We start from the raw sequence: 27,804 nt of genomic DNA, 5'->3' as shown, positions 1-27,804 counted from the left end.
AACAAAAAGCAAATCTTTACTGAGGCTGAAGATAGCAAAAACCTACCAACAGAACACACAAATCCAGACAACAATACAACATAACAAAGAACAAAGGCAAAGTCAGGCTCCAAATGGAATCACAAATATGGGTCACACCATGGTAATGATACACAGCTGAAACTAATCCAAAAAAACAAGACAGGGGAAGCAAAACAGAAACAACACACAAGACACGGTTACCAAAATAAAAGAGGATGTAATAAGACAAAGAAACACCTAACACAGAAAGAGAGACTTGACAATAAGACAGGGGCCATGGGGGAAACAAATAAAACAAGAAACTAAATACAAACTGTGAACATAACCCACATAACTAAAACGAAAGCCTGAAAACAACAAAACTCGAACTGCACAACATTAGCAAAATAAGAGTCTAACTGAAAATGTTAAATAACAGACATTGAAAGTCCAAACTCAACACTGAGGATAACAGTAACCATTGACCTGCTGTCATGGTCCTGTGTCTTTGACTCAAAGCATTTGAAGTATTTCTGTTGACTGAAACCAGCATAGCTCATCACTTCTCCCATCCATAGCCATCCAAGTAAGGTTCCACTGCAGCTAGTAATTCAGTCAAAGTCACTCATAGGGTTTTTGACTTACGATTTGCTCTTATTTACAACATAAAAAAAAAAAAAATCAAAAGGCTACATTGATCAGGTTCATTATGTTTCAAAACATTATTAGAAACCACTTCAATACCTTTCGGACTCAACACAAAAAAGCATCACAATTTAAACTACAGAATTTTTTTTTAAAGCACACCTAGGGCATTATCCACTCTTGTTGGCTGGCATCTTCTAACAATTTTCAGTTTCCTGTTTATCTAAATACAATACTTTATAAAACCTCATAATTCATGACAACACAGGGAACGCCTGAATTTAGCAACAGTTAAAGGGAGACCTATTGAGCTTATTTCTAGAATATTCGGAACGCAAAGTTTGGTATGCCTAAAGCGATGACCATGATGAGGTAAGCACATAACTTAGGAAATCAAGTGTTCAGAGTAGTTTAAAGCAATGTTAGTAGCACTTTTGGCTACTAACATTTCCATTTCTAAATATACTTATGTTTCCTTGTTATTTTGAAAAAAAAAGGACAGCCATTATACACTGACCAGCCACTTTATCACATAATTAACAAATCACACTGCAGCAACTCATTGTATTTAAACATAACCTAACCCAGACCTTCCCAAAGTGTGGGGCCTGCCCCCTGGGGGGCTGGGTGGGGGGGCGGTATGAAAAGGAAAAAAACAAAACGCTTGGACACTGCTAGCACTGGGCGCCTACACAAACGCAAAGCAGGAGATGAAGCATAGCTGAATATGTTTCCAAACCAACTTCATTCTAAGCCAAAGACTAGAAAATATGGTGAAGCATATCTGCCCTTTGGTTTCACCTGCACAAGTGCCGAGGTAGGTCTCCCCTGCAGAATTAGTTTTCGCTGGGCTCTTCAAATCATGGACAAACAGTATCCCACATTCTTGATTTTTAGTTCAAACACTTGTTGTAATGACTAACTACTCCTGACATTTTGGAGATGTTTGCTCTTTATACAGTAAAGTTACAGTGGGATACAAATAACATCAGGCTGATCCTGCCACGATTTGTTCCCCCTGTCTAAATCACGGACAAACAGTATCCCACAGCTGTTTATGTTTTTAAACCCATTTTGCACAGAGAGGCATTTTTTGAAAAATGTATTGATAGCAATGTTGAACATTATTACACAGGAAAAAAACCAACTACACGTAAAATAATTACACCGTGACGCCTCTGCCTTTGTAAATGGAGGGACAGTAACTGCCTGTGTGTATGTAAGCCTGTAAAACCTGAAGATAGTCAGATTAACAGTATTTTGTCTCTATCTGCCATTCTGCAATTCATCTCACGTAAACAATAACGTGGCGCACAGCGTGATGTGAAAAAAGGCGCATACCTTTGACGTTGCGTGACGAACTCTGTATTCCTCGTCCACACGTAAAAGCAAAAAGGGAGTTTTAAAAAATCTTGGTTTTCGGTGATTCCAAACGGCGTATACGTGTGGACGAAACAGCTGCGTTTTCAAAAATACCCGTGTAGGTGCGGACGTAGCGTAAAAGAGTTAGTAGTTTATTTTCTTACTACCTGTAAATTATTGCAGATTACCTGTATTGGCTTAATTGTTTACTAAATGTTTGAGGTGTGAAATAAACCGCAATGGACCAGAATATGGGTGTGTGTGGTTGGAGGATGTGTTAGTGCGTGGGGGGAGGGGGGCGCGAACATTTTTCATGTAAAACAAAGGGGGGCCCAGCAAAAAAAGTTTGGGAACCACTGACCTAACCTAATCAAACACTCACACTCAAATGTATGCAGCGGTGGAAACTCACTATCTTGGCCAAGGATACTTCAACATGCAGGCTGAAGGAGCCAGGGATAAAACCACCAACATTGCGTTTGGTAGATCGCCCACTCTACTTCCTGTCACACAGCCCAGATCATCTCATACCAGTTTCTTGAACATGACATTGAGTTTGAGATCTGGTGACGCTGGAGGCCTTTTGAATACAATCTAATAGAGCACCTCTTAGATGTGGTGGAACAAGAGATGTCCATCATGGATCATGCCAGTATGGACTAAAATCCTTAGGAATATTTCCAGCACCTTGTTTAATCTATACCATGAAGAATTTGGCCAATTCTGAAGGCAAAAGTGGTTCCAACTGAGTACAAATAACGTGGTAAGTTTGGATTTCCTACAATTTGGTTCTGAAATTTCTGTGGTTTTTAACTAATTAATTAATTTGCAGTGACTCTTGATCACATGTAAATCCACTAAAACTAAGAAAAAATGAACTACAGTTAGCAGAGGTGGGACCAAGTCATTGTTTTGCAAGTCTCAAGTAAGTCTCAAGTCTTTATCCTCAAGTCACAAGTCAAGTCTCAAGTAATGTCAGGCAAGTCAGAGTCGAGTCTCAAGTCACTGGTGTAAAAGTCCGAGTAAAGTCACAAGTCTGAAACTTTGAATTTCAAGTCCTTTCGAGTCTTTAAAAAAAAACAAAAAACAAAAAAAAGCATGCTGCAGTTATATGCTAAATGTAAATATTAGGCCGCGTAATTTTTAAATCTGTGTTTTTCTCAACACATGACAAAATAGTGAACTTAGAAAATATACACAAATTGTGAAATTGCACCTCTATAAAATGCAGCTCAATTAAACTTAGCTCCAAGAATAATTTTCACCGACAGTTCTGAGATAAGCTGCATGTTATTCTTGGATGCGCTTGTAGGACCGGCTTTAAAATCGCATGACAAAAATATCATACACGTTAAAAAAAAACTGTATCACCAACGTAGCCTGGACAACATTTGCTAGTTAGATGAAGTCAGCTATCTCATCGTAGCAAAAGAGAAGGACCACCTACCGTTCTTTATGCAACTTCAACTGTTGGAAGTTGTTCCATCTCTGTCTGTGATTCTCTTCTTGCATGTTCTTGCATATTGCATTTTGGTTTTTTGTTGACTACTTCATAGTTTATCATAGTTTATGTACCTGAAAAAAAAACTCCTTGCAGCATTTTTGAGCGTTTTTTTTTCTTCTTTTTTTAAAAAATATAAATCAGGTTAATTTGATTGGCTGTGCTACAGCTCACGCACACATACGTACAGAGTGTGGTTTGAATAAATGAAGTGAATTAATGGTGCACACTTTCTATATAATATGCGTGTTAAATTTTATATTTGGGGTGAAATATGAAGTCTTTTCAAGTAAACCAGTTCAAGTCCAATTTAAGTCCCAGGTCATTGGTGTAAAAGTCCAAGTCAAGTCACAAGTCTTAGAACATTTTTTCAAGTCAAGTCTAAAGTCATAAAATTAATGACTCGAGTCCAAGTCATGTGACTCGAGTCCACACCTCTGACAGTTAGACAGATATAAGACAGATTTTCAATGGAAAACTCATTTAATTAGAGCAGCACTACACGGTTAGACCATTTAATGTTCTCTTAGTGGAGTTTAGTGTCTGTATATACAATTTTTATATTAACTTGTGGTATCTTGGTGCAATACTGAGAAAACACTTTAATTGAAACATCTCATGACAAATTCTGAGGAATATGTGTACATCTTCTGAGAGGACAGGCTTGTTTGATGTTGGTTCAAGGTCTCTAATAAGAATGTTTTACAAAGTGAATGTGCCTTCAACTAAATTTAATCTAAAGTATAGAAGCCTTTAGATCACAAGAAGCATCCTGTAATCTATCAAAAGATGCACAGATGGAAGAAAATGTTTTTTCCCTAATGTAGCCTAATACTAAACACTGGGTCACCCATCTATGTATGAATGTGTGCATAGTACCTTGTATTGCTATAATAATAATGTGCTATCAAATTACTAGACCTCATATTTTGATGACCCTTACCTCCAGGACAAATGTCTCTTATTCCATTTATTCTGAGGAGTCAGGCTTCGTTTCCTGCGCCCCATTGTGCCCTCAGCTTCAGACACATCTGGGAGAGAACATCTGGGTGTTTTCATTAGGCCCAGGGTGGCTTGGTCTAAAAACAAATAGAGAGAGAAAGAGAGAGAAGGGAGAGAGAAAGGAGTTTGATTGCATCAGAGAGGTGCTGATTCAACTATATGGAAAATTCAGTGGCTATAGTCTGTGGTTTTCTTGATTGGATTGCATTACAGGATGTCATTAGTTATTCAGTGCATGCTGCCTCCATCCAGCAAATGTGACAGATTTCCCACAGCCGCTTCAAACAAACACAGCCTCATACCCAACACTCCAGTCTCTCTTAGCCCACCAAACTTCTGCATGGCTTTGATAGCGTTGGTCAGGGCCTCCTTGGTCTGAAGCTGGCCTGTCACGGGATCGGGTGGCGGGAGGTACCCAAACTTACTCAGCCAGTCCTGGAAGGGAAACAGAATACATCCGAATACAGGGTACATCAGGTGAACAGAGTTTACTCCAGATACTTCACGGATATCAAGTATCCTAAAGCTGCTATGAAGGTTGGAGGCTCTTTGGGTTTTCTGCTTTAGATATTGCACTTTGATATACAATCCTACCTGGACAATTGTTTTGCGTAAGTTATTTTTTTGTTCCTCCATGAGCATGTATGTCTTGGTAAACACTGATCAGTGAAAGTCTAATATTAGCAAAAAACTGATCCACTTTCTCAACCATTCACCATTGTGCTTTAAAAAGTCATTACGATATACCTCTAATTATGTATTACATACTTGTTGCAGTCCTCTATATTTTGCAGTCATGGAACTGAGTAAGACTATCATAATCATAACATGTTATGATAGTCTGTATCAGTGAGCTGCATATTGATTTTGATGTAGCTAACAGTTTCATCAGCAACTATAGTCAAAATATAATATATACAAAGATGTAAAAAAGTCCAACCTCTTTCAGTTCTAAAATTTATGTATAAGGACATAATAAACAAAACATCTGGTCCAGAACAGGTCTTAAAATTAACCAAATAAACCTGAGATATACAATAATACAACATATTACACCGTGTCATTATTTATTTGAGAAAATTATGCCCGTGTGTGAAATATTATGTACACCCTTATTGTTTCCATATGAATTAAGAGGTTAAGTAACAGTCAGGTGCTGCTGTAATCAAATGCACTTGATTAACTGATCATTAGGAAGTGTTTACAAAAGCAGTTTGCTGGTCTGGAGCAATCAGGTGTGTTTTAACACAATGTCGAGCAGGAAAAAAACCTCAGCAACGATCCTAAAGAAGCAGTTGTCAGTGCCTATAAATCTGGGAAATGTTATGAGGGAATTTCCAAGCAATTTGGAGTCCATCGTTTTAAAGTGAGAAAGATTATTTGAATGTTACAACCAAAACAAAAAAGTAATGGACATCCCAGCATATTCACCCCAAGCAAATTCCCAACTATAAGACTTCTGGAATGGATGAGAGTCAGATGTTTAATCATGACGCACAGAACCACATTGGGTAAAAACCAAACATAATATATCAGCAGAAACACTCCATACTCTATCAGAAATATTGGTGGAGGGGTGATGATTTAGCCTGCCACAGGAGCTGGGGACCTTGAGCGTTTCCATGTACCAAAGTATTCAATAGTCAAAAGTGAAACTATCTGTATGACAGCTAAAGCTTTGTCTTAAATTGTGTCACACAACAGGACAATAATCCCAAGAACAGCAGTAAACCTCCAACAGAACGACTGAAAAAGACAAGAATCAATATGTTTTAATGGCTCTTTCAAAGTCTAGACCTAAGCTGTGGTGGGACTTTTATAGAGCTTTGCATAAATAAAACCACAAACCACAATGACCTGATACAACATTGTAAAAAAACACAAAAACAAAAAACAAAAGACCAGAATCCCTCCAGAATGATATGAGAGACTAATAAAGTCAAACAGAAAACAATTACTTCAAGTTATTGCTGATAAAACAGTTACAAGCAACTGACACTGGGGTGTACTTAATTATCCACACACTTTCTGCATTTTGGCTAATTCTTGTTAAATAAAAGATGACTTCATCTCTATTTATCTTGGGGACCAGTGAAGTGGCTGCCAATCAGCGCACTCCAGTCAATTTGAATAGATTTGAAACATCTAAGATGTGACAGATGAAAGCATCCGAGCTGCAAGTTGAGTACTCCTCTATTCCCTTCTCTTTCGCTTACTTTCCCACCAGAGCTCTTTTGTTGTCTTGGCACCTTGATTTTTTTTTTAATTATTATTTTCCTTTCTTTTGTCTTATTTCCACTAACGCCTCCTCCTCCATTCTTCTGTCCAGACAGACAATAAGAGATGGCAGATTTGAAATAGGTTTTTGATCAGCACTCATCAGAGGTGAGTGACAGAGATCGATAGCGAGGTATCTTTTCTGTACCGACAACACCGGGAAAATCCCATTAACTGAATGACTTCGCTTTAGGGAAGCACTTTGCTCCCTGATTACTTCCCTCCTCATCCTTGGCTTTGCTTTCTGTCCAGAGGACTTGGAAAAAGTTTACAGGGGAATTGAGCTGACCCTCAACAACAGTGCAGAAGATAAGAAACAATAACAATTTCTCGAAAGGATGTAATGTCATGGGTAAGTGGAAGAGGTCAAAGAATTTAAAATAGTTAAATTGACTGTGTGACTCAAGAGACAATATCAGTGGTGATTTTCCCCCATAAAAAAAAAAATCAACCCCATAGGTCTTTAGTGCAATCAGCTTATGATTGCCTATAGTTACCTTTTATTTCCAGTGGCCTTGTGCGAGGCAGGATGAGTCACTTCTGCAATTGCCCCAGAATAAAATAAATGTATTTATGTTCAAGTGACAAAGCCCCCTAAGGGCCACGGTAATTATGATGGGGCAAAGAAAGTAGCAGAAGGCGAGGAGAGGTTTCTGGAACAATTTCACCTTCATCTCATGTGCAGCGAGATGAGGATAAAATCTAAAGGGGTTAAAGCTCCAGGAAAACTTGTGATAAATAGAATAAATTTATAACATGACCAACCAATTTTGGTTTGTGGCCTTTTTTATGACCATGAAGGGCAAAGAAGGTACTCAGATGCAGTAGACAACTGTTCACTTTCAGTTTCAGATGAAAAGTCAGCATTTTGTGATTTAACCATGACAGTAACCTATTATAACCTTAAAATAACTATTAAAGTTAAATTTAAATTAATAAATGTTTGGTTAACTGACAACACAATCTTTCCCTAAACATAAGCCGACTAGTTTGTGCTTAAAACCAGCTAGATTTATAAACACACTGTTTTAACTGCCAAATTATCTGTAGCACATCTGTTGTCATCACATGAGTCCTATCATGGGGTGTGAACAGGCAGTTCTTACCTCCAGTTGAAAAATATATCCAAAACAAAACCTGCCAAAAGCTACAGATTATTTAATTTATAGGGCTCACATCAAAAGAAACAAAATCCCCAAAAGAACCACCGAGCTACAGCTTTTAATGACAGCTATATTCCAAGTAAAAGACACAGTTTTCTTGTGTAATTCTTGCATTAAGCCTGTTTTATGTTGATAATATCCTCCCCCAAGTGGTACCAAATAAATGATTTGCTAAAATTGCAATGTAGTTAGTCCAGATGTCTCAATAAGGCAAATAATTTTAAAAAGAATAAATAGTAATCAGTAAATAATAAATAAATATGTTACAATGTACAGGTTTTAAAGGTTTTACAGGATTTAAAACTCTTGACAGGTTAATTCAACTTTTTTTCAGAAAGAAAATCCAGATAGTTGGTATTGACCTTTAGTGCAAGTGACAAAAATGTTTTACGCTTTTGTTATATACTAGACACCAAGAAGTTGAATAATAAGCGTATTTAAACCGACAAAAAAAAAGGTAAAACTCCATATCCATAGTACTCCACAGCTCCAAAGCTAGACACAACAGGAATAAATTCATATAAATTGTGGCAAGTGGTGGGACATCTCTTTGCAAACAATGCAAAACTACATACCAGCAAAAATCTATTCATAGCATAAACCTTGGGGATACTTTTTTTTCTTTTGATTGGTCAAATGCTTCAAGCATATTTTGCACCCAAATGTGCTACTGTAAATGACTGTGAGTGTGCAGAACATAACACTTACTCTTCTCATTGTTAATAAACTAATATACATCTTCTAAGTTTTGTACTGTAAATACACTCTTGAAGGTTGCACCTAACCTGTCCAAGTTACCTGTCCAAACAACAACAACAACAACAAAAGACACACACAAAATGAAACTGTGTAAGGACTGGATAACAACTTTGCATACAGAAAAAGAAAATATTCCACTCTGTCAGTCAAAGCTTAAAGATACAATTGCAGCTGTAAAAACAATGAAGGAAGACAGAGAACAGCTTAAATTATTTAAAACACATTTCAAATTTAATATACTGAAAAAACAATCACGCTACTTCAGCCTTAAAATAAAGAATCAAGTGTGGGAGAATCTGCCATGCTCTCCAAATCTCTGGTTAACTCTAAAAGGACAGATGACCCTTTTCTTTAATATCTAATGAAGCTTATGCACAAGTTCAATAAGGAAGATCTCTAATCACTCATTCGCCTGCTTTCCTGGATGTTCAGCGACTAGTCTATTCTTTACATTGCTTCCATTTTCCCACGCTGTCAAACTTAGCGATGACACCAATGCAATAGTCCAATTATTTTCTTGCCTGCCTTCTCCGTTACATTCTGTGGACTTTAAATCTCAGTGCTTTTCTGCCATTCTGCCTTTCTGACTCTCATTTGTTCCACCCGCATACTGCCCATTTCCACCTCATCCTGGTCACTGAGAGCTCCATCCAAGCCTCCATCATCTTCACCACCACCAGCGTTTAGACTCCAAGCAGTCCTGCCCTGATTCATAAGACAGCTGGGATTCTGTTCAGCTGTGGTTGGTCATTGAAGTCTAATTGCCAGTTTAAGAGAACTTGGTATCCCAAATAAATCATCTGCAATTCTTCCAAATGATCTCTCCTATTAAAATTAAGTTGAACATAACATATTGCACCTTATTCATGATGCAAACAAGGTGATTACAAATGAAAACAGGAGGCGTGATCTTTTGATCTTCATCTTTTTGATGAACAACAGAAGAGCACTTACACTGGTGAAAACTGCCACATTACAAAGTAAAAACAGCAACAACAGTGCTACCCACACTATGTCACTGCCCAGGCAATCTTGGCATTGTAGTCCTTGTAACAACCCATCTTAGCTACACCCTCAATTCTGAAGACTGGCAACACTATTAGTTTTAAGCCTTAGATTAGATTTAGATTAGCATTAGATTTGACAATTGCAATTATGACAATTATTGATCTTGCAAGCAATCGTAACATCACCTCACCCTCAACTTCTTATCATTACTTAAAAAGTAATGATAAACGTTATATTACCGTACTATACCAGTGTTGAATATAGACCTGCAGTCTTGGGTGGTCTCATTATTTGTCCAGCTAATGCAGTATGCTTTGAATTCTTGCATTTGTGAGTTCTTCCTCCCAGAAACTTTCACCATCATTTCCATTTCAGGTGTCTTCTGGTTCTGACAATTCCTCTTCTTGTTCCATGGCACTGTCCAAGTCTATGGTTTCCTCAGGGATATCCCTGTACTTTGTTGTTCTGTCAGATCTCAACTATTTTATTCTACAACACGCTCCCACTTGTGTAATGATGTTATAGGATCTTGGTTCCTCTCGGACTCTCACAAATATCAATGGCTGCCATATGTTGACTGTTCCCATGAATACTTTAATGCATACCTACCTCTCTGAAGAGCAAGCACCAAAGCTGTTTTATTGAAGCACCATTTCTCCTGTGCCTGTCTGCTCAACTGAATTTGATGGGACCACTGGTGTAAGCGTAGCTCTGGACCACAGAACGCTGCTCATAAGGAGCTTTGCAGGTGAAAGAGTATTCCAAAGAGTAGCCCCGTGGACTGGTACCTTCCCTATAGTGTGTTGAATGCACACATGTCGACATGTTTCTTCTAGCTTTACTTGTGAGTATCCCTCTTTCTTATTGAGGATTGTGATGTATGCAAAAGCGCTGGCTCTGCATGACTTTGTTCATGTCTTTTGGGTCCAAGCACAGCTGATGTGGACCTTTTTGCACACAAGTCCAGGCTGGTAACCCATTGTTGACTTTGTGAAGTTGTGTATCAGACTCCTCTTTTTTAGGTGCTGAATGTCTCTTTCAGCCTATCCATGAGTGAAAATGGTATTTTCTGGTGGCACACCAGAAAACTCACCTAGGCCCTCAAACACAACTGCATCAGCTCTTTCCTGAGGGTGGTGGCCTCTGATGTACCATGGTGTTAATTCTTACCTAACCTAATTTCACACGTCTGCACCCAGTAGCAGTACAGTTGATGCCGTTGTGGCAAAACTAAACCTAACACGTAGCACAAGCAAGCACAGCTTACCTGGAGACTCCTTTAAGTTTGCTGTGTGCCCCTCCAAAAACTATGAGCACTGTGTCAACCTACTGTAGTTCATACTTCACTTCCAGTCTACCTGCAATAGTCCATGATAGCACATTAGCATCAGCACCAGTGTTCATCTTAATGTTGACAGTCTGTTCTCGTATGGGCAGCTTTTTGAACCAGCAAGTTTGAGGCCAATTTGATGAATTTTTCATATAAACAATGATTCTGTGCTTGGACTGATGGCTTTGCCTTGCTGACACTTTCCTCTATGGCAGGCTTTCTCGTTTGGCTCTCGGCGAAGGCAGTCACACTTTTTCTCCTCTCCTCCTTCCCCTTATCTTCCCTGCTTAGCCTCTTGTGTCCTTGTCTTGTCTCGTGTGTATTACTTTTCCCTGGAACACTCTCTCACAGTCTGTTCTCTAAACCTAAAAGAGAATTATGTATTTGATCAACTGATCTCTGAATGCTATTGACACCCTTTTCTCAATGAGAAGTCTGGGCTCGGGAGAGCCCGAGTGCCCTGGAGGGACTTTTCCTGCCGGATAAACGATGGACGGGTGGCAGAAATGGAGGATTGTGTGCCTGGCGGGACTGTCAATCGAGGACGCTGAAGATATCTACCTATTCGGAACCATGATAACAGGGTTCTTGCTGATCGGAGCTGGCTTGGCCCTGGCTTATCGGAGAATTAAGAAAGCGGAACCGGCTGTTCAAACCCCCCCAAGGCAGCCCGCTGGGATTGAAGCGATGGGACAAGGCGCGACTTCTCAGAAGGCAGCATGGTTAAGACCTTGGAGACGCTTACAGCTGCCGTGAAGACTCAGAATAACACCTCCGAGCGTATACTGGGTTACATCAAGGAGAGGCCTGCTCAAAATGACACCTTTGAGCGAAAGTTGGATTACATCGCAGAACAGCTCACTGCAGTCGTGAGTTCTCAGAATCGGCTATCTGAGCAAAAGAATGACAAGACCATGGAACGGAAGTTTGATACCATCATGGGGAAGCTCGTGGTTCTCCAACGGGAGATTGAGAGACCAGTGTTGGAGTGTTAAAGAACAGCATTGAAATTCTCCTGAGCTGCTCGCATAAAAGAAAAATCAACAACATCAACATCATAATGCGGATACCTCCTCGGCCCAGCTGTGGGCTGAAGGCTGGAACCGAACAAAAACTCCCTGATAACGACTGTGTTTTGACTGTTCTTCCCACTCTCTGCAAGGCCACCTGGGTTGGCTGGTAGACTGTTTACTTAGCTTGATAGGGCGAAGGACACGCACACACATACACGTACACTGATAAGCACTCATACATCCCCCCTCCCCTTCCAATGCCTTCGATGCTTGTTGCCTCCTGGGAACACGAGGCGGGTCTGGGCTGCTGTGTTGCCTGGGATTACTCCTCATCCCCTACCCAACCCTTTTGCTGTTCATGTGCTCCATAATGTGGTACTGTGGACATTTCTGTGCTTTCTGTGCAGGGGAGTTTTTTTGTTTCCTGTTCTCATGCTGTCCTCCTATAGCCCAGCATGAGTAGAGGTCTCTTTTTTTCCTCTTGTACTTTCCCATTGTAGTGTACATTTTAGTGTTTTTTTTCTGTAATGCAACCGTTCTCTGACTTGTATCCCCATGTGATGTCTGTGTAGTGTGTGTAAGGTCGGGGGCGGGTTCATTCCACTGCAGGGCAACCTGCCACTGCATGTGGCAAATACAATTTGAACTTGAACTTGAACTTTATTGCTTGTACAGTGCTTGTGCCACCTGACGTGACTTTCCTGTGTTGTTGTTGACCTCCTTCTGCACAGTCTGCAGATTACCTTTGTCAGGTCGAAACAAAGGTGGTGGCCAGTAGTGGGTAATGTAGTCTCCTGTTTATCACACTAAACACAGGTTTGTCCGTCATCGTTAGAGCTTCAGTTTCTTTAAATTAAGTTTTGTGCTCTCTGTCACAGTTCAGTCACAAATTTGTCTATTCATGCCCCTTCCTCAAATTGATGAAGCTAGAATTTATGTCTTTTAAATACAGTGTTCCTCCTTGAAATACAAAAAGCTTAAATAGCTTTCAAAATATTGACAAAGCGTCTGGATCTACGTACATGATAAATGACCAGTGTGTTGTATATCCCACCTTCTTGGCAGTGTAATGAAGAAGGACAGCTCTTTTTGAGATTCAGACCTGTCACTGAGCCCAATTTTTCCACAGATTCCATCATCATCATCATCATCATCAACTTTATTTATAAAGCACTTTAAAAACAACCACAGCTGACACAAAGTGCTGTACATTTGAACTATAAAATAAAATTACATAAGATATAAGTAAAAACCAAATAAAATAAGAGTAAAATCATAACTACTTCAATTAAAAGAGAAACTAAGTCTCGCTGAGGTTAAAAGCCAAGGAATAAAAGTGGGTTTTAAGACGTGATTTAAAAGTGGACAGTGAAGGGGCCTCTCTAACGTGCATGGGCAAATTATTCCATAATTTAGGAGCCACGATAGAGAAGGCCCTGTCCCCTCTGAGCTTCCTCCTGGATCTCGGTACCTCCAGGAGCAGCTGGTCAGCTGACCTGAGAGACCGACAGGGTATGTGGGGATGAAGAAGCTCAGAGAGGTAAGGCGGGGCAAGACTATGAAGACATTTAAAAACAAACATAAGAAGTTTAAAATTAACTCTAAAAGACACAGGCAACCAGTGCAGAGAGGCTAGCACGGGGGTTATATGCTCTCTTTTTCGAGTTCCTGTTAGGAGTCGTGCAGCCGCATTTTGAACCAGCTGCAGACGTGAGAGCAATGACTGACTGACCCCCACATAAAGTGAGTTACAGTAGTCCAGGCGGGAAGAAATAAAAGCATGGATCACTGTTTCGAAATGCTGCCTCGAGAGAAAAGATTTTACTCTTGCCAGTCGCCTTAAATGATAAAAACTGGACTTCACCACTGCTCTGATTTGGTTGTCCAATTTAAAATCACTGTCCAACTTAAAACCAAGGTCAGTAACAACAGGTTTAAAATAGACTTCCAGGGATCCTAAAACAACAGAGGAGGACTCACAGGGACCACTGGGTCCAAACACCAACACTTCTGTTTTCTTTTCATTAAAATTTAAAAAGTTTAGAGCCAACCAAGCTTTAATTTCATCTAGACATGTCAAAAGAGGTTTTATGGAGGTGGCATCCTTGTGTTTTAGTGGCAAATAAATTTGGCAGTCATCGGCATAACAATGAAATGAGATCCCATGCCTCCTAAGGATAGAACCCAGAGGCAATAGATACAGTGAAAAGAGCAGTGGCCCTAAAATTGAGCCCTGCGGGACGCCGCATGACAGAGGAGCAGAAGACGATTCATAACCGAGAAGGCTAACAGAGAAAGTTCTATCTGACAAATAAGACCTAAACCAATTAAGTGCAGTTCCACCAATACCCACTACATCATGTAATCGAGAAATTAGAATATTGTGGTCTACGGTGTCAAAGGCAGCAGTTAGGTCAAGCAAGACAAGAACAACATTGTTACTAGAATCACATGCCAGAAGGATGTCATTAAAAACCCTTAATAATGCAGATTCTGTGCTGTGAAGGGTTTTAAAACCTGATTGAAAAACCTCAAAGATGCCATTATCATCTATAAAATCTTTCAGTTGACTAAAAACAATCTTCTCTAAAACCTTGGAGACTAAAGGCAGCTTGGAAATAGGCCTATAGTTTGCTAAAACTGTGTGATCAAGGCCAGGTTTCTTAAGCAGTGGCTGCACTACTGCATGTTTGAAATTTGCAGGAACCATACCAGAAGACAGACTGGTGTTAATAATTTCAAGAACATACTGTCGTATACTAGGAAAAATTTCTTTAAAAAATTGTGGAGGGACAGGATCCCGTGGGGAACCTGTGGGCTTAATATGACGAACCACATCCTCTAAAGTGGAGAGCGTCACAAGCTCAAACTGAGTGAAAACAGCAGCGCAAGGGACAGAGACAGAGGGGTCAGAGTCAGGAGCTGTGATAAGAGCCCTGGTGGTGACAACCTTTTCAATAAAAAAGTTCAAAAAATCATTGCAAATCTCAGGAGAAACTTCCAGACAGACATTCAATGGAGTATTAAGAACAGTGTCAATGGTCCTAAATAACACACGTGGGTTATGACAGTTGGAAGAAATAATATTTGCAAAATATTCCCTTTTTGCCTCTTTAACAGTGTTCTGGTAGCGATGCCAGCAGTCTTTGAGAATTTGAAATGATACATGCAGTTTATCCTTTTTCCATCTCCGTTCTGCTCGACGACATTCCCTCTTAACAGCACGACTGCTCTCATTAAACCAAGGCTCAGGTTTAGCCTTAAGCTGCCTGGCTTTTAAAGGAGCCACAGAGTCCATGATTTTTTGACAACAAGAATAAAACCAGGAATTTAGCTCTTCTGTATCAGAGGAAACAAAGTCAGAAGGGCCGCCGAGCTGATTAAAAGCAGCAGAAAACTGCGCGGCAGTGGCGGGGTTAATAACCCGATAGCACCGAGTAGCAGCGCCAGATTTAACTGCGGTATGTGTCAAACCAACGTTGAATAACACAGGCATATGATCTGAGAGTGCACAGTCACAAATTTCCAAGTTAGTGACAGGCAGACCATATGACAGAACAAGGTCCAGTGTGTGTCCGTGCTCATGTGTAGGGCCAGGCACGGACTGTACCAGGCTAAAAGAGTCAATAAGGCTTAAAAAGTCCTTTACCAGTGGCTTATCAGGACAACATACATGTATATTAAAATCTCCAACAATAAGAACACTATCATAGTTGGGCATAATCCCAGCTAAAAAATCAGAAAAGTCATTTATGAAGTTCTTATTGTATTTCGGGGGGCGATAGATGACAGCGCAGAAAATCGGGTTTGTATGACTCACCTCAAACGAGGTAAGCTCAAAGCTGGAGAACGAAGGCTGTAGAAAACACTGTTTACATTTAAAATCCTTTTTGTAAACAGTCACTGTGCCTCCACCTCTGCCTGACGTCCGTGGCGAGTTAAAATAACAACAATCCGCAGGTAAAAGTTCAGATAGAGCACTGGACTCACCAACACTCAGCCACGTCTCAGTCACACACAGGAAATCCAGATCACGGGAACTGAAGAAGTCCCGAAGAATAAAAGTTTTGTTTAAAAGTGATCTGGCATTCACCAGGCCAATCCTAGCGGGAGCTGGAGTTGGCGCTCGGGGTTCATGAGGTCCAGAAACCCACCGCAGCGATCTCAGGTTCCGATAATGTTGACAGCGAAGGTTTAGCCTGGGAGGGCATGGGCAGCGGGGCCGAGGAGCATCATCATCAAAGCCGACCACAGGCACCAAACAGGCATCAACAGGATCCAGAAAACGCCGACATGCAAACAGCCTTGGCAAGAATCCATGCACTGGTCGGAAAGCAGCAGGATAATTCGTTAGATAAACCTTTAGCTTCACCAGACGACCGCTTCGTTTACCCCGGCGACGATAACGCTTTCGCCGGGAAGGTAGCGTGGGAACCCGGTACAGGTAACCTGGGGTTTCAGATCGAAATGGGGGCAGGGGTTGCTGCCCACCAGCTCCAAAGGACACAATATTTTGGACCACAGGTTTGAGGTCCAATAGTGTCTGGCGATCATACCTCAGCAGAGACTTTGTTTCATGGATGACACAAATTAGAAATAACATAAACAGGAACAAACTTGGCAGTGACAGACGAGCAGCCACACACACCGGCGCCATCTTGTCAATCGATTCCCAGTCGAATCTTAATGCAAATCCCAAACAAGCTCCAGAACAACTGCAAGATCTCCATGCTATTATTCACTCACTGGCTCAGAATATTGTGTAGTTCTTCATTTACCATGCTAAAGCAAGGAGGCAGAATATATCTTTAGTTCTACTTTATGAACAACACAGAATGGTAGTGACACTTTCGTGGCCCCCTACACACACTTTACACGGCAACAATAATGGAAATCATCAAAAGCCAGGCATTCTGGGTATTGTAGCCACTTTTTTACAGAACATAGACAGATAAACAATACACATGCAAATATACACTTACACAAGCATTGTGTCTAACAGCATTGTAGCAGTGTGCTGCATCACAAGTAAGAGACCGTTAGTAAAATCTTTGATGCTATGGCTGTAACTCGTTTGCCTCATGTTTGCAGCATTGTTTTGATAGCTGAGTAGTGTTCTGCATAAAATAGGAGTGTGTGCTCCTACTTTTCTTAAAAAGGAACTGTAAACCGTATCTGAAGAATATTCTGTGTGTCATAAAGTTCAACAAACTGCTTCAAGGGGCAAAATCTTTTAGAAAACTTCTGTTTTTTCACTGTCATTATAGTATTCTTGAGACTGTGGAAGCAAAACAGTGGAGGCAAATAAAAGTTGTCAAGAAAAAGGCTTCAAAGTCATCTTGAGAAGAATTTAATCTCTCTGGCAAAGATTTCTTAACTTTATTAACCATTTAACCTTGAGTCACACTTATTTGAATCACGTGCCTTATTGTATGCACACCATGTCTGTAGGATAAAGGCTTTAAAGTGACAATTACATTGGTTGAGATGGAACAAAAAAAAGGTTTTGCAAATCTATGTCTGCCTTTTAATCAGTTTATACTTCAAATGTGTTTGTAAGTCAGGTTTTAGTGAAAAAAAAAACATCCTGAAAGTGAAGGCAAGCTCAGCTTTTGCTCAGATCTGCCTATGATCAGCAAACTCAGATAATCAATCAAAATGAAAGTCAACTCTGCACAATAGAGCTGGGACAAAAAAATCACGAGGCATCCCGTTTGGATCTGAATTATGTAAAATTAAAGAAAGATTTGTAGCCGTGATGCAATAATGTTAATTAAACACACTACCAAGATCAGTGAACACCACAATCAAGTAAACGTGATAATGACTAGACGGTCACAACAGCACAGCATGTTCCTATTTTAAATTCAAAGTTGATAAGATACAGTGTTCTTTTGCTATCCGACTGCCTCAGTCATTCTTCAGATTCAATAAAAGACAAGAGAGACACACACTCCATTGCATACAAACAAGCCGCTTTTCAGTGACAAAGAAATATGATCATCAGTGTTGCTGTGTGTTGAGTCGAGTGGGTCGCACGCAAGATAGTGACACCCTTAAATGATGGGGCAATTTCTTTTCTATGTGTAATCTGAGAGCACGTACCAAAAACAGTGACAGTACATTCCACACCCAAACACAAACAAACAAAACGTTATCTGCTTTCTTCATGTAGTGAAGTCACAGCACCGGCTCTGCTGCAGTCCAGCAGCACTGGAGCTGGTATTCATTCCCTTCAGCTGGACAAATGCTTGCTGACGTGGGGGCTTGACCCCATGTCCCAGCTCAGGCCCAGGAGGTCCATATCACTTAGGCTCCTTGCTTCTCAAATAACCTACTCAGTGTTATTATTCACTTCTCCAGACCTTTCCAAAAATAAAGTATTATGTGCTAAGTAATTGTAGTAAGTGCTATCTTTTCCCACACCTTTCCTACACTCTGGCCACTTTACAAGCATAAGGTTTAATGCAAATATCAGCCCGTCATTTGGCAGCAACAGCAAATGGATTTAGGCATGTAAATATGTTCAAGAAGACCAGCTGAAATTCAAAAGGAGCATCAGACTGAGGAAGAAAGATGATCTCAGAGAATCATCCAAAAAAGAGAAAATATTCCGTGAGCAGCAGTTCTCTAGGTGAAAATGCCTTGTTGATGCCAGAGGTCAGAAGAGAATGGCCAGACTGCCTTGAGCTGAGAGGACAGCAACAGTAATTTAAACAACCACTTGTTAGTTGCGTGCTATGCACAACATATTAAATTCTCAAGCAAATAGGCTACAGCAGCAGAAGACAACTGGGTGCCACTCCTGTCAGCTAATAACAGGAAACTGAGGCTAGAGTCTGAGTATTGATTTCTGCAGGACATTTGGATGGTAGGCTCAGGATTTGACTCAGACAACAAAAAAGCATGGATCGATCAACAGTTTGGGCTGTTGGTGGCGTAATTGTTTGGGGGATTCTTTTTTAGTTTAGTACCAACTGGGCACTGTTGCTGAACACAGCCCACCTGAATATTGTTGTTGACCACAGTGTACCCATTTTCTGATGGCTCCTTCCAGCAGGATAAAACACTATGTCAAAAAACTCAAATCATTTCAAACTGCTTTCTTGAACATGATAGTGAGTTCACTGTATTCAAATGGCCTCCTCACTCACCAGATCTGAATCCAACAGAGCATCTTTGGGATGGGAGAGCTACATCGCTACATCATTTATGTGCATCTGGCAAATCAGCAACAAATGTGAGATGCTATCATATCAATGTGGAATTTCTCTTTATTTATTCAGAATAATATGCCATCAAAATTTGAAATGAAGTAACATGGAGCTAGAGTGGGAAGCACTTCCTGAACTGAATTCAAACAATACTATGCAGCTCACACAAAATCACGTATTTTCTGCTTAAAGTCCTTGTAAACAATTTCGTAATCAGCTCCTTACCGTGAGCTTTTGGGTCTTTAAACCTTAATTGTTGAGTCATGTCAGTTTAGTAGTTCTGTAAATTGTACAGACAAATAATCCAAACTTTAAAGGAGTCGGTCTTCAGGGTTAAACTTTATATAAAAAATTGCCATTTTGTGCATCCAGTGCTGAGCAGAAAGATCCGAAAACATGCACCCAGTTTGTTTTCTCATTTCGCTGCATCAACATAAAGTATTATCAATCTAAGCAACACTTCCTCACTGTCAGTACGACATATACTTATATCAGCCTCTATATACTTCATGGGAGACGGAGCTACACTGATGTACTTCACAGTGGTGCAATTAACCAGCCTTAGACTTGTCTAATGTACCATCTACTACAAGAGCTGTCAGTGCTCTCAGCTTGTAACTTGAATGAGTGATGTGACTCTCTGACTTCTTTAGTCTGTGCTTACTTCTTACGTTTTTTTCACATCATGGATACCTTGAGTCCAGTGGGTGGCTGGTGCAATCATATAATGTTAAACAATAGAAGGCTCACAGATTCTACTGTTTTTACTGGGGTTGATTCTTCTCTATGATATCGCTTGGCATTGTTTATAATTAGTAAGCAGGAAACTGTTTCACAAAATCTGTGGCATGAGATCATTTTCTCTTCTGTTGATTTTTTGAAATGTAATGCTAACTGAAGCAAACACAATACTTATGACCCAGCATGTGAGAGCCCACAGGCTCATAATTTTAACTGCAATTTGCCAAACATTTTTTAAATGTGTCACTAATTATGATCAATGCAAGTAGCTTTTGAGAAAAGGCCTCTAGTCATTTTTTATTGGACTGGATTTTGAAGCTGCGTGTTGATATAAGAAATTTGATACATGCTAGAAATGAGGAGTGGCTCAAAACTTTTGCACAGTATTCTATTACTAAAAGACTTTAAACCATACTTAATTTATCCATGGTTTAAAAGTCAATGATCTTTGATTAACTTATGTTTCTATGTATATGTAAATATTTGCACTAACACATTGTACATTTTCATACATCTCCTACAAACAAAATAACAAGCAGAACTTTATTTAGTACTGCTGTTCCTAACTACACTTGCATATTATGGAATTAAAAATTAAATGATAACTAAACAGAAATATTTGGATGCATGTGAAAAGAAAATTTTGATAGAGACACAGATCCAAACTCTCATTAAACTTCCAGCACATGAGCTGGTAGTTTAAGACCCATGACAGAAAACAAGATGAGATACAATGTATTAAAGGATTCTGGATATATTGAACACATGTTAATTTTGAACCTAAATTATCTTCCCATGACGTATGGCGGGAACTGCAGAGTAAAAAATGCTTTGAGATTAAACAAACACATAAATCCACAAAACCAATGTTGCAATTATGGATTTAAAAAGTATTTAAGGTAGTTGATTACCTACCCGAGTATAGACTCTCTCCAAGCTGATGCAGTTCATTAAACCATGTGTGCACATTCCTTACTTAAAGGCTCATGCACGCATTTAAGCCTCTTATTTGTAACTACATTAAAACATTAATTTAGGAGACACTTATCTTCTGCCACTACAGGATCTGACACACACTTAGTCTGTGCTAGAGAGAGAGAGAGAGAGAGAGAGAGAGAGAGAGAGAGAGAGCGAGAGAGAGAGAGAGAGAGAGAGAGAGAGAGAGAGAGAATGTTGCATTGAGATCAAAATAGCCAACATCTGTTCTCATCTCATTAAAGTTTATGTCACTAGTGTGGTATTGACAGGATATTACAGCATGATGTATTTTTAGTATTTATGTTTAGAGCTTGTTGGAGATGGGAGTCTGTACAGTTTGACACAGAAAATAACCTAGATGCAGCCTAATTAAATGACTGCGAACAGAGAAAAACAAAGTGAGACAACTGCTCATTGTCTTCCTGAAACTGTGCTGCTTGTTCAAGCAAAGCAAAAGTTGGTGCTGCACTAAAAGTCAAGATCCATGCGCGTGAGACATAATTTGGGCACATAATTAAAGCGCAGCCAAATTGCTGATCTGTCAGTTATTAGTGAAGTGTTTGAAACAGCAGGGGGTTGAGACAAAAAGGCTGTGTGGAAAGATAGGAGAGGACAAGTGAATGATTTTGACAGGAAAGCTATTTAGCTGGTTACATGTGATTTCACTTTCATGTGTTTTGCAGCAGAAAAAGAGATTCGTCTCACCCTCTCCTCCCAGATGGATGGACGAAAACTAAATTCTCAAAATAAGCTGGCTTAATAAAAAGGTACTTTTCTTCTCCCTCAGTTTGGACCTTTTTCATACAGAGCACTTTTTATCACCTCACAACTAAACATTTCTATTCCCATTTCCAAAGTTTGACTATGGTGGATAGCTGTTAAAATGTGATTTTGTGTTCGTGTACACAGAAAAATATTGATCATAGCTCATGCCTCATGCTGATTCTGTACACTCTGTTGGTGAGTCTCCTATGGGGCTGGCTGTTTAACCTTCTTTATGGCTCATGTTTGCTTCCCATTCCCCACCTTGTGAATGGTGCTGGTCAAAAAATATGACGCTTTTGCAAGGCACGCTTTGTTGTTGTTTGATTAAGTTGTAACCTCACATAGGCGCCGCTGTTCCCACAGCTGGGCTGGAGACATGAGTTTACAGTCTTGTTGGTTTTTACTGCCACTTTAATGATGTATCAGTACAGAAGCTCAGAGACTGACAGAATGTACAGCAGGAGATGTTGCAAAAGTCTGAAAACATAACATTTTCTTGGAAAAACTCAAATTATTTGCTTGCAGTTTTGACTTCTCCTGTGCTAGCGGAGATATGTTTTTTGGAGTGTGACTCCTATCGTAGTGCAACAACTACTTACACCCTCAGTGCTTGTATAAAGGGTACAGTACTGTGGCGACTTCTCTGTTTGCATGCAAAGCAATCAATGTGGCAGCTATAAACGGGCCATTAACTGCCTCTCCAAAGCGCTCTGGAGCCCACCACTACCTCAGCTCCTTGTTTTCATACCGTTTTTCATCTAATTGTTATCATACGTGCTACCATTTATGTCATCTATGAACTGTCCTGGGGGATCTTGCTGCTGCTCTTCTTGCCTTAGGCTTTTATATTTCTATATATATATATACACACCTGTGGAAGGCCAGAGCCATAGCACTGAATATAAATTGGTACAGAGGGAATAACAATCTTCTTTTATCTAATATGATGAAAAGGAGAAGTGGGGGGAAATAGACAAGCTCAGCAAAGTAAACAAGCTTTTGAACTCTTTACCAGATGTTGGCTACAGTGTGCAGCATGTCTGCTAAAACAAAAAATGTCTTTTTTTTGTGTGTGAAAAATCTTTTTTATCGACATCCTGGAAACACAAGTGTTTCTGGACTATGATTGGCCTGTGACATCACATCCTGTTTTTTTGCTGCCGTATCGTTAAGCTGTCAGCCAGCAGTCACACATAATGAGTTCTGTGACGATGGTATCATCGCAACAACCTCTCTCCAAGCAGAAGCCGTTTTGCATCAGTGCATCTGATCTCCTCTGCCCCACAATACCTCCCTGTTTAGCCATGGTGAACAGCTGCTGAGTCCCTTCATCTTCAGCCTTACTGACAGGAAATGAGTCACTGGGAGACATTTAACCCTTCAACCTTATGACACTCAAAGGGTCACAAAGTAGCACAGTCTATTAATGTGTTTACATTGTTTCTTAATAGCGTGAGGATGAGGTCAGATCTGTGGCACACCTCTTGGACTTTTAAAGGTTAGAGAGAAAAGTGTGAATTTACTCTAAATGTAAAGTGTTTTTTTTTTTCAGATACGATCATGCAAGTCCATTAATAACTGCCAGTTAAGAATGTTTAAGTAAGCATCTTCTTGGGTCCTAATTCTGCAGCTGAATAAATAAGGAGACTTAGTGTTGTTTGTCAGAAAAACACGGCAGAAAATGTTTCATACACACGATGCAAAAGTCATAAAAAGCAGAAAAAGGACGTGTCTACTGATGTTTGAAGATAGTGATGTGGATCTTCTTTAAGCTACAGTCACACTAGGGAAAAGAGTGATTGGAGACTGCTGCACGCCCAAAATTATTGCAGCTGCGTGCAATTAACTTGCAATCTCTTCACCTTTTAAATGGCCATTTCAAAGACAGGACCAAGTCTCAGACTACTTGCAGTCACTTGGTTTCATCAGTTTTGTTTTATTGCCGTTTTATCGCCATCTTGACACAACAGAGTCAGTCTGCTATCAATTTTTGATTGAACTGGGACAACTTGGCACTTAAATGCAATCTGTTTACGATAATACTGCAATTAACTGTGAAAAATCTCAAATCTATTGCCCTCTACATCAGTTGTGTAGTTTTGTATTGGAGCCAAGTGTGGACTCACCACCAGTTGTGACTGTTTCAGTCAGACTGGCCAGAACTTAACAGCGGGCTAATTTATAATTCCTAAATTTCTACACAGACAGGCACCGGCGGTTCATTTCCTTTATCACCAAGAGCAGTGCAAATTTTCAGCGCAAAAATGAGGGCACATGTAAGTTAAGTGCAGGTTTTAAGCATTTGTTTCTCTTTGAAAACTGTGTGGCTGTTCAGAAAGATGAGAAGAGGCTGACAAAGAATCAATATGTTTATAATATAAGAGTGAACTCCTCTTTTAGAAATTATTGGGGGCTGTGTGTGGTCCTGTGAACTGAGACTCATGTGGAGCGATTTATGCAAAAATGTTAATGTAAAATCTGTGTGTAACAGCTGACATGTATGATGTGTAGAAGAACACAAAACATTTGATGTCAGACCCCAAGCTGTTAAAATGCCTTGCTATGAGGGCGTCGCTGAAGAAATGTCACGTGTGTGGTTTTTTGGCTTAAATGGTGATGATGTTGCAGCTCCTGTGATGGACAAACAGAGAGGAGCAACCACCCTAACCCTAACCTGACTGTCATTCACTGCATCATTCACAGATGAGTGAAGAGCATCACAGAGCCGAGACATTTTAACACATTTATTAGCTTATAAAGAACAAATATCTGCTGCTGATCTCAGTGGAACAACTTGCCTCCTCGTCTGTATGGAGATTTACAAATGTAGGTTTTAAAAAATAGGTAATGCACCGAAGACAACAGCTGGAAAGCAGAAGAAAATCTGTTATCAAACCAGATTGTTTTCTTAGGAACTTATTGTAGTCTAATATTAATTCTTTCTGACAACATTCTGTGCTGTTGCATTAAGTAGCACAGCTGGTCAAATAGCACTGAGTGGATGGGGAATTTCATTCTGGCATGTTAAATGGTTTGTATTGTTGCGTTTGTAAGTGTCTGAAAAGCAAAGGTTGAAACTGGGAATATTGCACATACTAATTTAACTTAAACTTACCCTAACTTCAACATATTATAACATTCAGACATTAGTCGAACACATACCATGTAGTCCCATCTATAGCTACGTTTTGACTGTGTGCGTTTTGACACATATGAAGTAACAGAAAGAATAAAAAGAGAAAAAATAGTGAAAGATCACTGTGTAGAAATGTGACTAAAAGCCTGGAACAGAGTGTAACATGCTCAACCTCTGAGTGACCACTTTTAATTGCAAGAAAATTACAGACAATCATGTGTTAATTGCTAGTGATCATAACTTGTCTGCAACTCATTTGTCTGCAATGCTTGACTCAGCTGGTTGCCAACTGGTTCTATTCCTATATAAAAATAAGTCTACCCAGCACCTATGTCATGTTGCAATTAAATCATCCTGCAGCAGCAAAGTAACTGTGGAGGACAATTTTTCTTTCTGTTTCGAATCTACTAGACTGGACTAAATATAAGCAGCTAATGTAAATTTTTATATGTAGAGGTTTTGTTTAGTTTTTTTGCCAATTTGGGATTTTACCAATTTGTGGCAGTTAATCCTGCTAATATACAAGATACCAGACTCCAGAACCCTCTTTTTGTCAATTCATTGCCATCCTATCGCATTGATCGTTGATAGCAAGTGATCGTAGACCTGTTTGTTGTCTTCAAAGTAAACATTTAAAGGCAACAAGATCGCAAGTTTGTTGCATGTGCAGCCAAAAATGATCAAATTCACTGTACTCCTCGAAAGCAAACTAGCTGCTTTTAAAGATGAGTGTTTTATTGTATCCCTTTCTTTTAATCTTGATAGGTATGTTACCTTGAATTGAATCATATCATGATTTTCTTTTGCATTGTCTACTGTGTGATCAAAGACTAATGGTTTGTTATAAAAGTTATAGCACCTACATTGAACCAAAAATAATCACAAAATACGTTGTCTTTATTTTAAAATGACCCCTTTCTCGATGCACATCCATTGCCCGACCGGGCATATTTTCACACTTCCAGTGGCATTCAGAGAGAATCTCCACAGACATGGACATCAAATGTGGTAAATATGGCCATTATGTGCAGTGTAATTGCACACTAGAAGGGCTACATATTGATATTTGATTGGTAGCAATTTCAAATAACTGGCAAAGAAATACATGTACAGGTGTTTAATATAATTTTTGATTTCTCAGATTGTGCTCCCTTTCTTTAGTGCCACAAAACATTTTCTACAAGTTCCAAACCACATAGCAAAAGAAAATTCCTGATGCGTGTAATTATTATGAATATACAAACATTTTGCTTGAGAAGAAAAATCTACAGTAGTTAAAATCAGGATCTGGGAGGTAAGTTCTGATATAAAAAAACACAACCCAAAAAGATCTATAATCAAGAAACAGCTTTGACTAGACAGAGATGATAATCTTTCCAGTCTGTAAAAAAAATGTCACTTAAAAGCAATATGAGACTATAAATGTGTATCACACAGATGTAAATGTCTCACATCAAACAGTCTTCTGCTTCTAATGTTGCTCTCCAATGAGGACATTTCTTTCAACTGAATTTCATCAGAACATCCATGGGTTCTGCAGCAGGCGCTAAGATGGTATCATTATTCAAAGCAGTTGTAACAGCTTTAGCGTTTTATAGCAGGAGCTTATACTGAGAGATAGTTTACTTAAAGTATTACACTGGGATGATGTAGGATCCAAGGAATGAGAGCTTGCTTAAGTGTATTTGACTGAGAAGCTCCTGAAACCATTCCAAAGGCATATCCTGAGTGTAAACACAATTTACTGACGAAATTAAAGATTTAGTCTCATTTGTGCAAACAGATAAGATCAAAGAGGGAGAATATAGGGGGATAGAAAGAGAGGGAAATTGGGGATGACATGCAGCCTGAATGACACATTTAATTGAACAGAAAATTGAGGCTGGATTGCCAAGCAAGTAAAAGAGTGAGAATTAATCCAGGCCTGCAAATCATCCGTCTATTTTAATGCATTTTTTTTCCCTCAGCTCACCTTTCCTCTCAGCGAGCACTTACCCCTCTCATCTTTTTGCATGTTTCCATGAATATGTTTTCAAGGTTTATAGCTTGTTTAAAATCCTCGAAGTGAAGCAGGATTTTTAAGGGCCCATGCTAAAACTACGCATCGACTGCAGTTTTCTTGGCCAATTACAATTTCAGATTTCTCCCTAAGTTTGACCTGCTGATAACGATTTCTGCAAATTCCAGTTTTCTCTCTAAGATATATAACTGACTGTACATAAAAAGAAGTCAAATAAAAAAAACCCACCCAGACCAAAAAGCAAAACAAAAAATAAACCAAACCAACCAACCAACCCCCAAATTTTTAATAGTAAAATAAATTATTACATTTTATAATTTCTCAAAAACTACATTAAGTAACAGGTTTTTCTTTCACTTGAACATGGGAAAATAAAACACTCTGCTGCTGGAAAAAGGTTCAAATAATCAAATGAAAATTAGTTGCTGTACACCTGCGTTTACTGTACCTGGCATACCTTACCAAATGCTTAATGACATCATTTTCGATGCAATATTAATACGTTTTCCAAATAACAGGACGTCCACCCTTTTCTGTTTTTCACACCACAACATAATTTTTTTTCTTTATAATTTTCCTCGATACTGCTCTGATCCTTTGCTCATGCCGAGGCTATCGGCTTGTAGCTGACTGAGAGCGTTGGATAGCTTTAGCTTTTGCCTTTGTCTGCTTCTTTAACATTAAGCTAGGTGAAGGCACATGGTCGTTTGCTTCACCGTGGAACGCTGACAGGCCATTCAGCTGACCACGAACATCGGAAATCTTCCCATTTCAGTCCATGGCTGGTTCACTGGTGCATCGCCAAACCATTAGTAAATAAAGATTTGCTTTGTCGTTTGGTAGTGCTAATACTAATCTATCTGAGATAAATTTATCTGATAATTTATATC

At 39.5% G+C, this 27,804-nt stretch overlaps 1 protein-coding gene across 1 annotated transcript in view; it reads right to left on the bottom strand.

The window, feature by feature from the left end:
- LOC102794347 (matrix metalloproteinase-17-like) overlaps positions 1-27,804 on the bottom strand; it is a 90,298-nt gene that overhangs the window by 47,422 nt on the left and 15,072 nt on the right. The window contains exons 3-4 of the mRNA XM_035909818.2: positions 4,813-4,945; positions 4,452-4,587 (exon numbers count right to left, since the gene is read on the bottom strand). Coding sequence (XP_035765711.2) covers positions 4,452-4,587; positions 4,813-4,945 — 269 coding nt within the window. The remainder of the gene's footprint in view (positions 1-4,451; positions 4,588-4,812; positions 4,946-27,804) is intronic.

Source organism: Neolamprologus brichardi, chromosome 7 (assembly GCF_056152115.1).
Source record: "Neolamprologus brichardi isolate AB-2024 chromosome 7, ASM5615211v1, whole genome shotgun sequence".
Classification (NCBI taxonomy): domain Eukaryota; kingdom Metazoa; phylum Chordata; class Actinopteri; order Cichliformes; family Cichlidae; genus Neolamprologus; species Neolamprologus brichardi.
The sequence above is the reverse complement of the archived record's forward strand: the minus strand, read 5'-3'. Positions and strand labels throughout refer to the sequence as shown.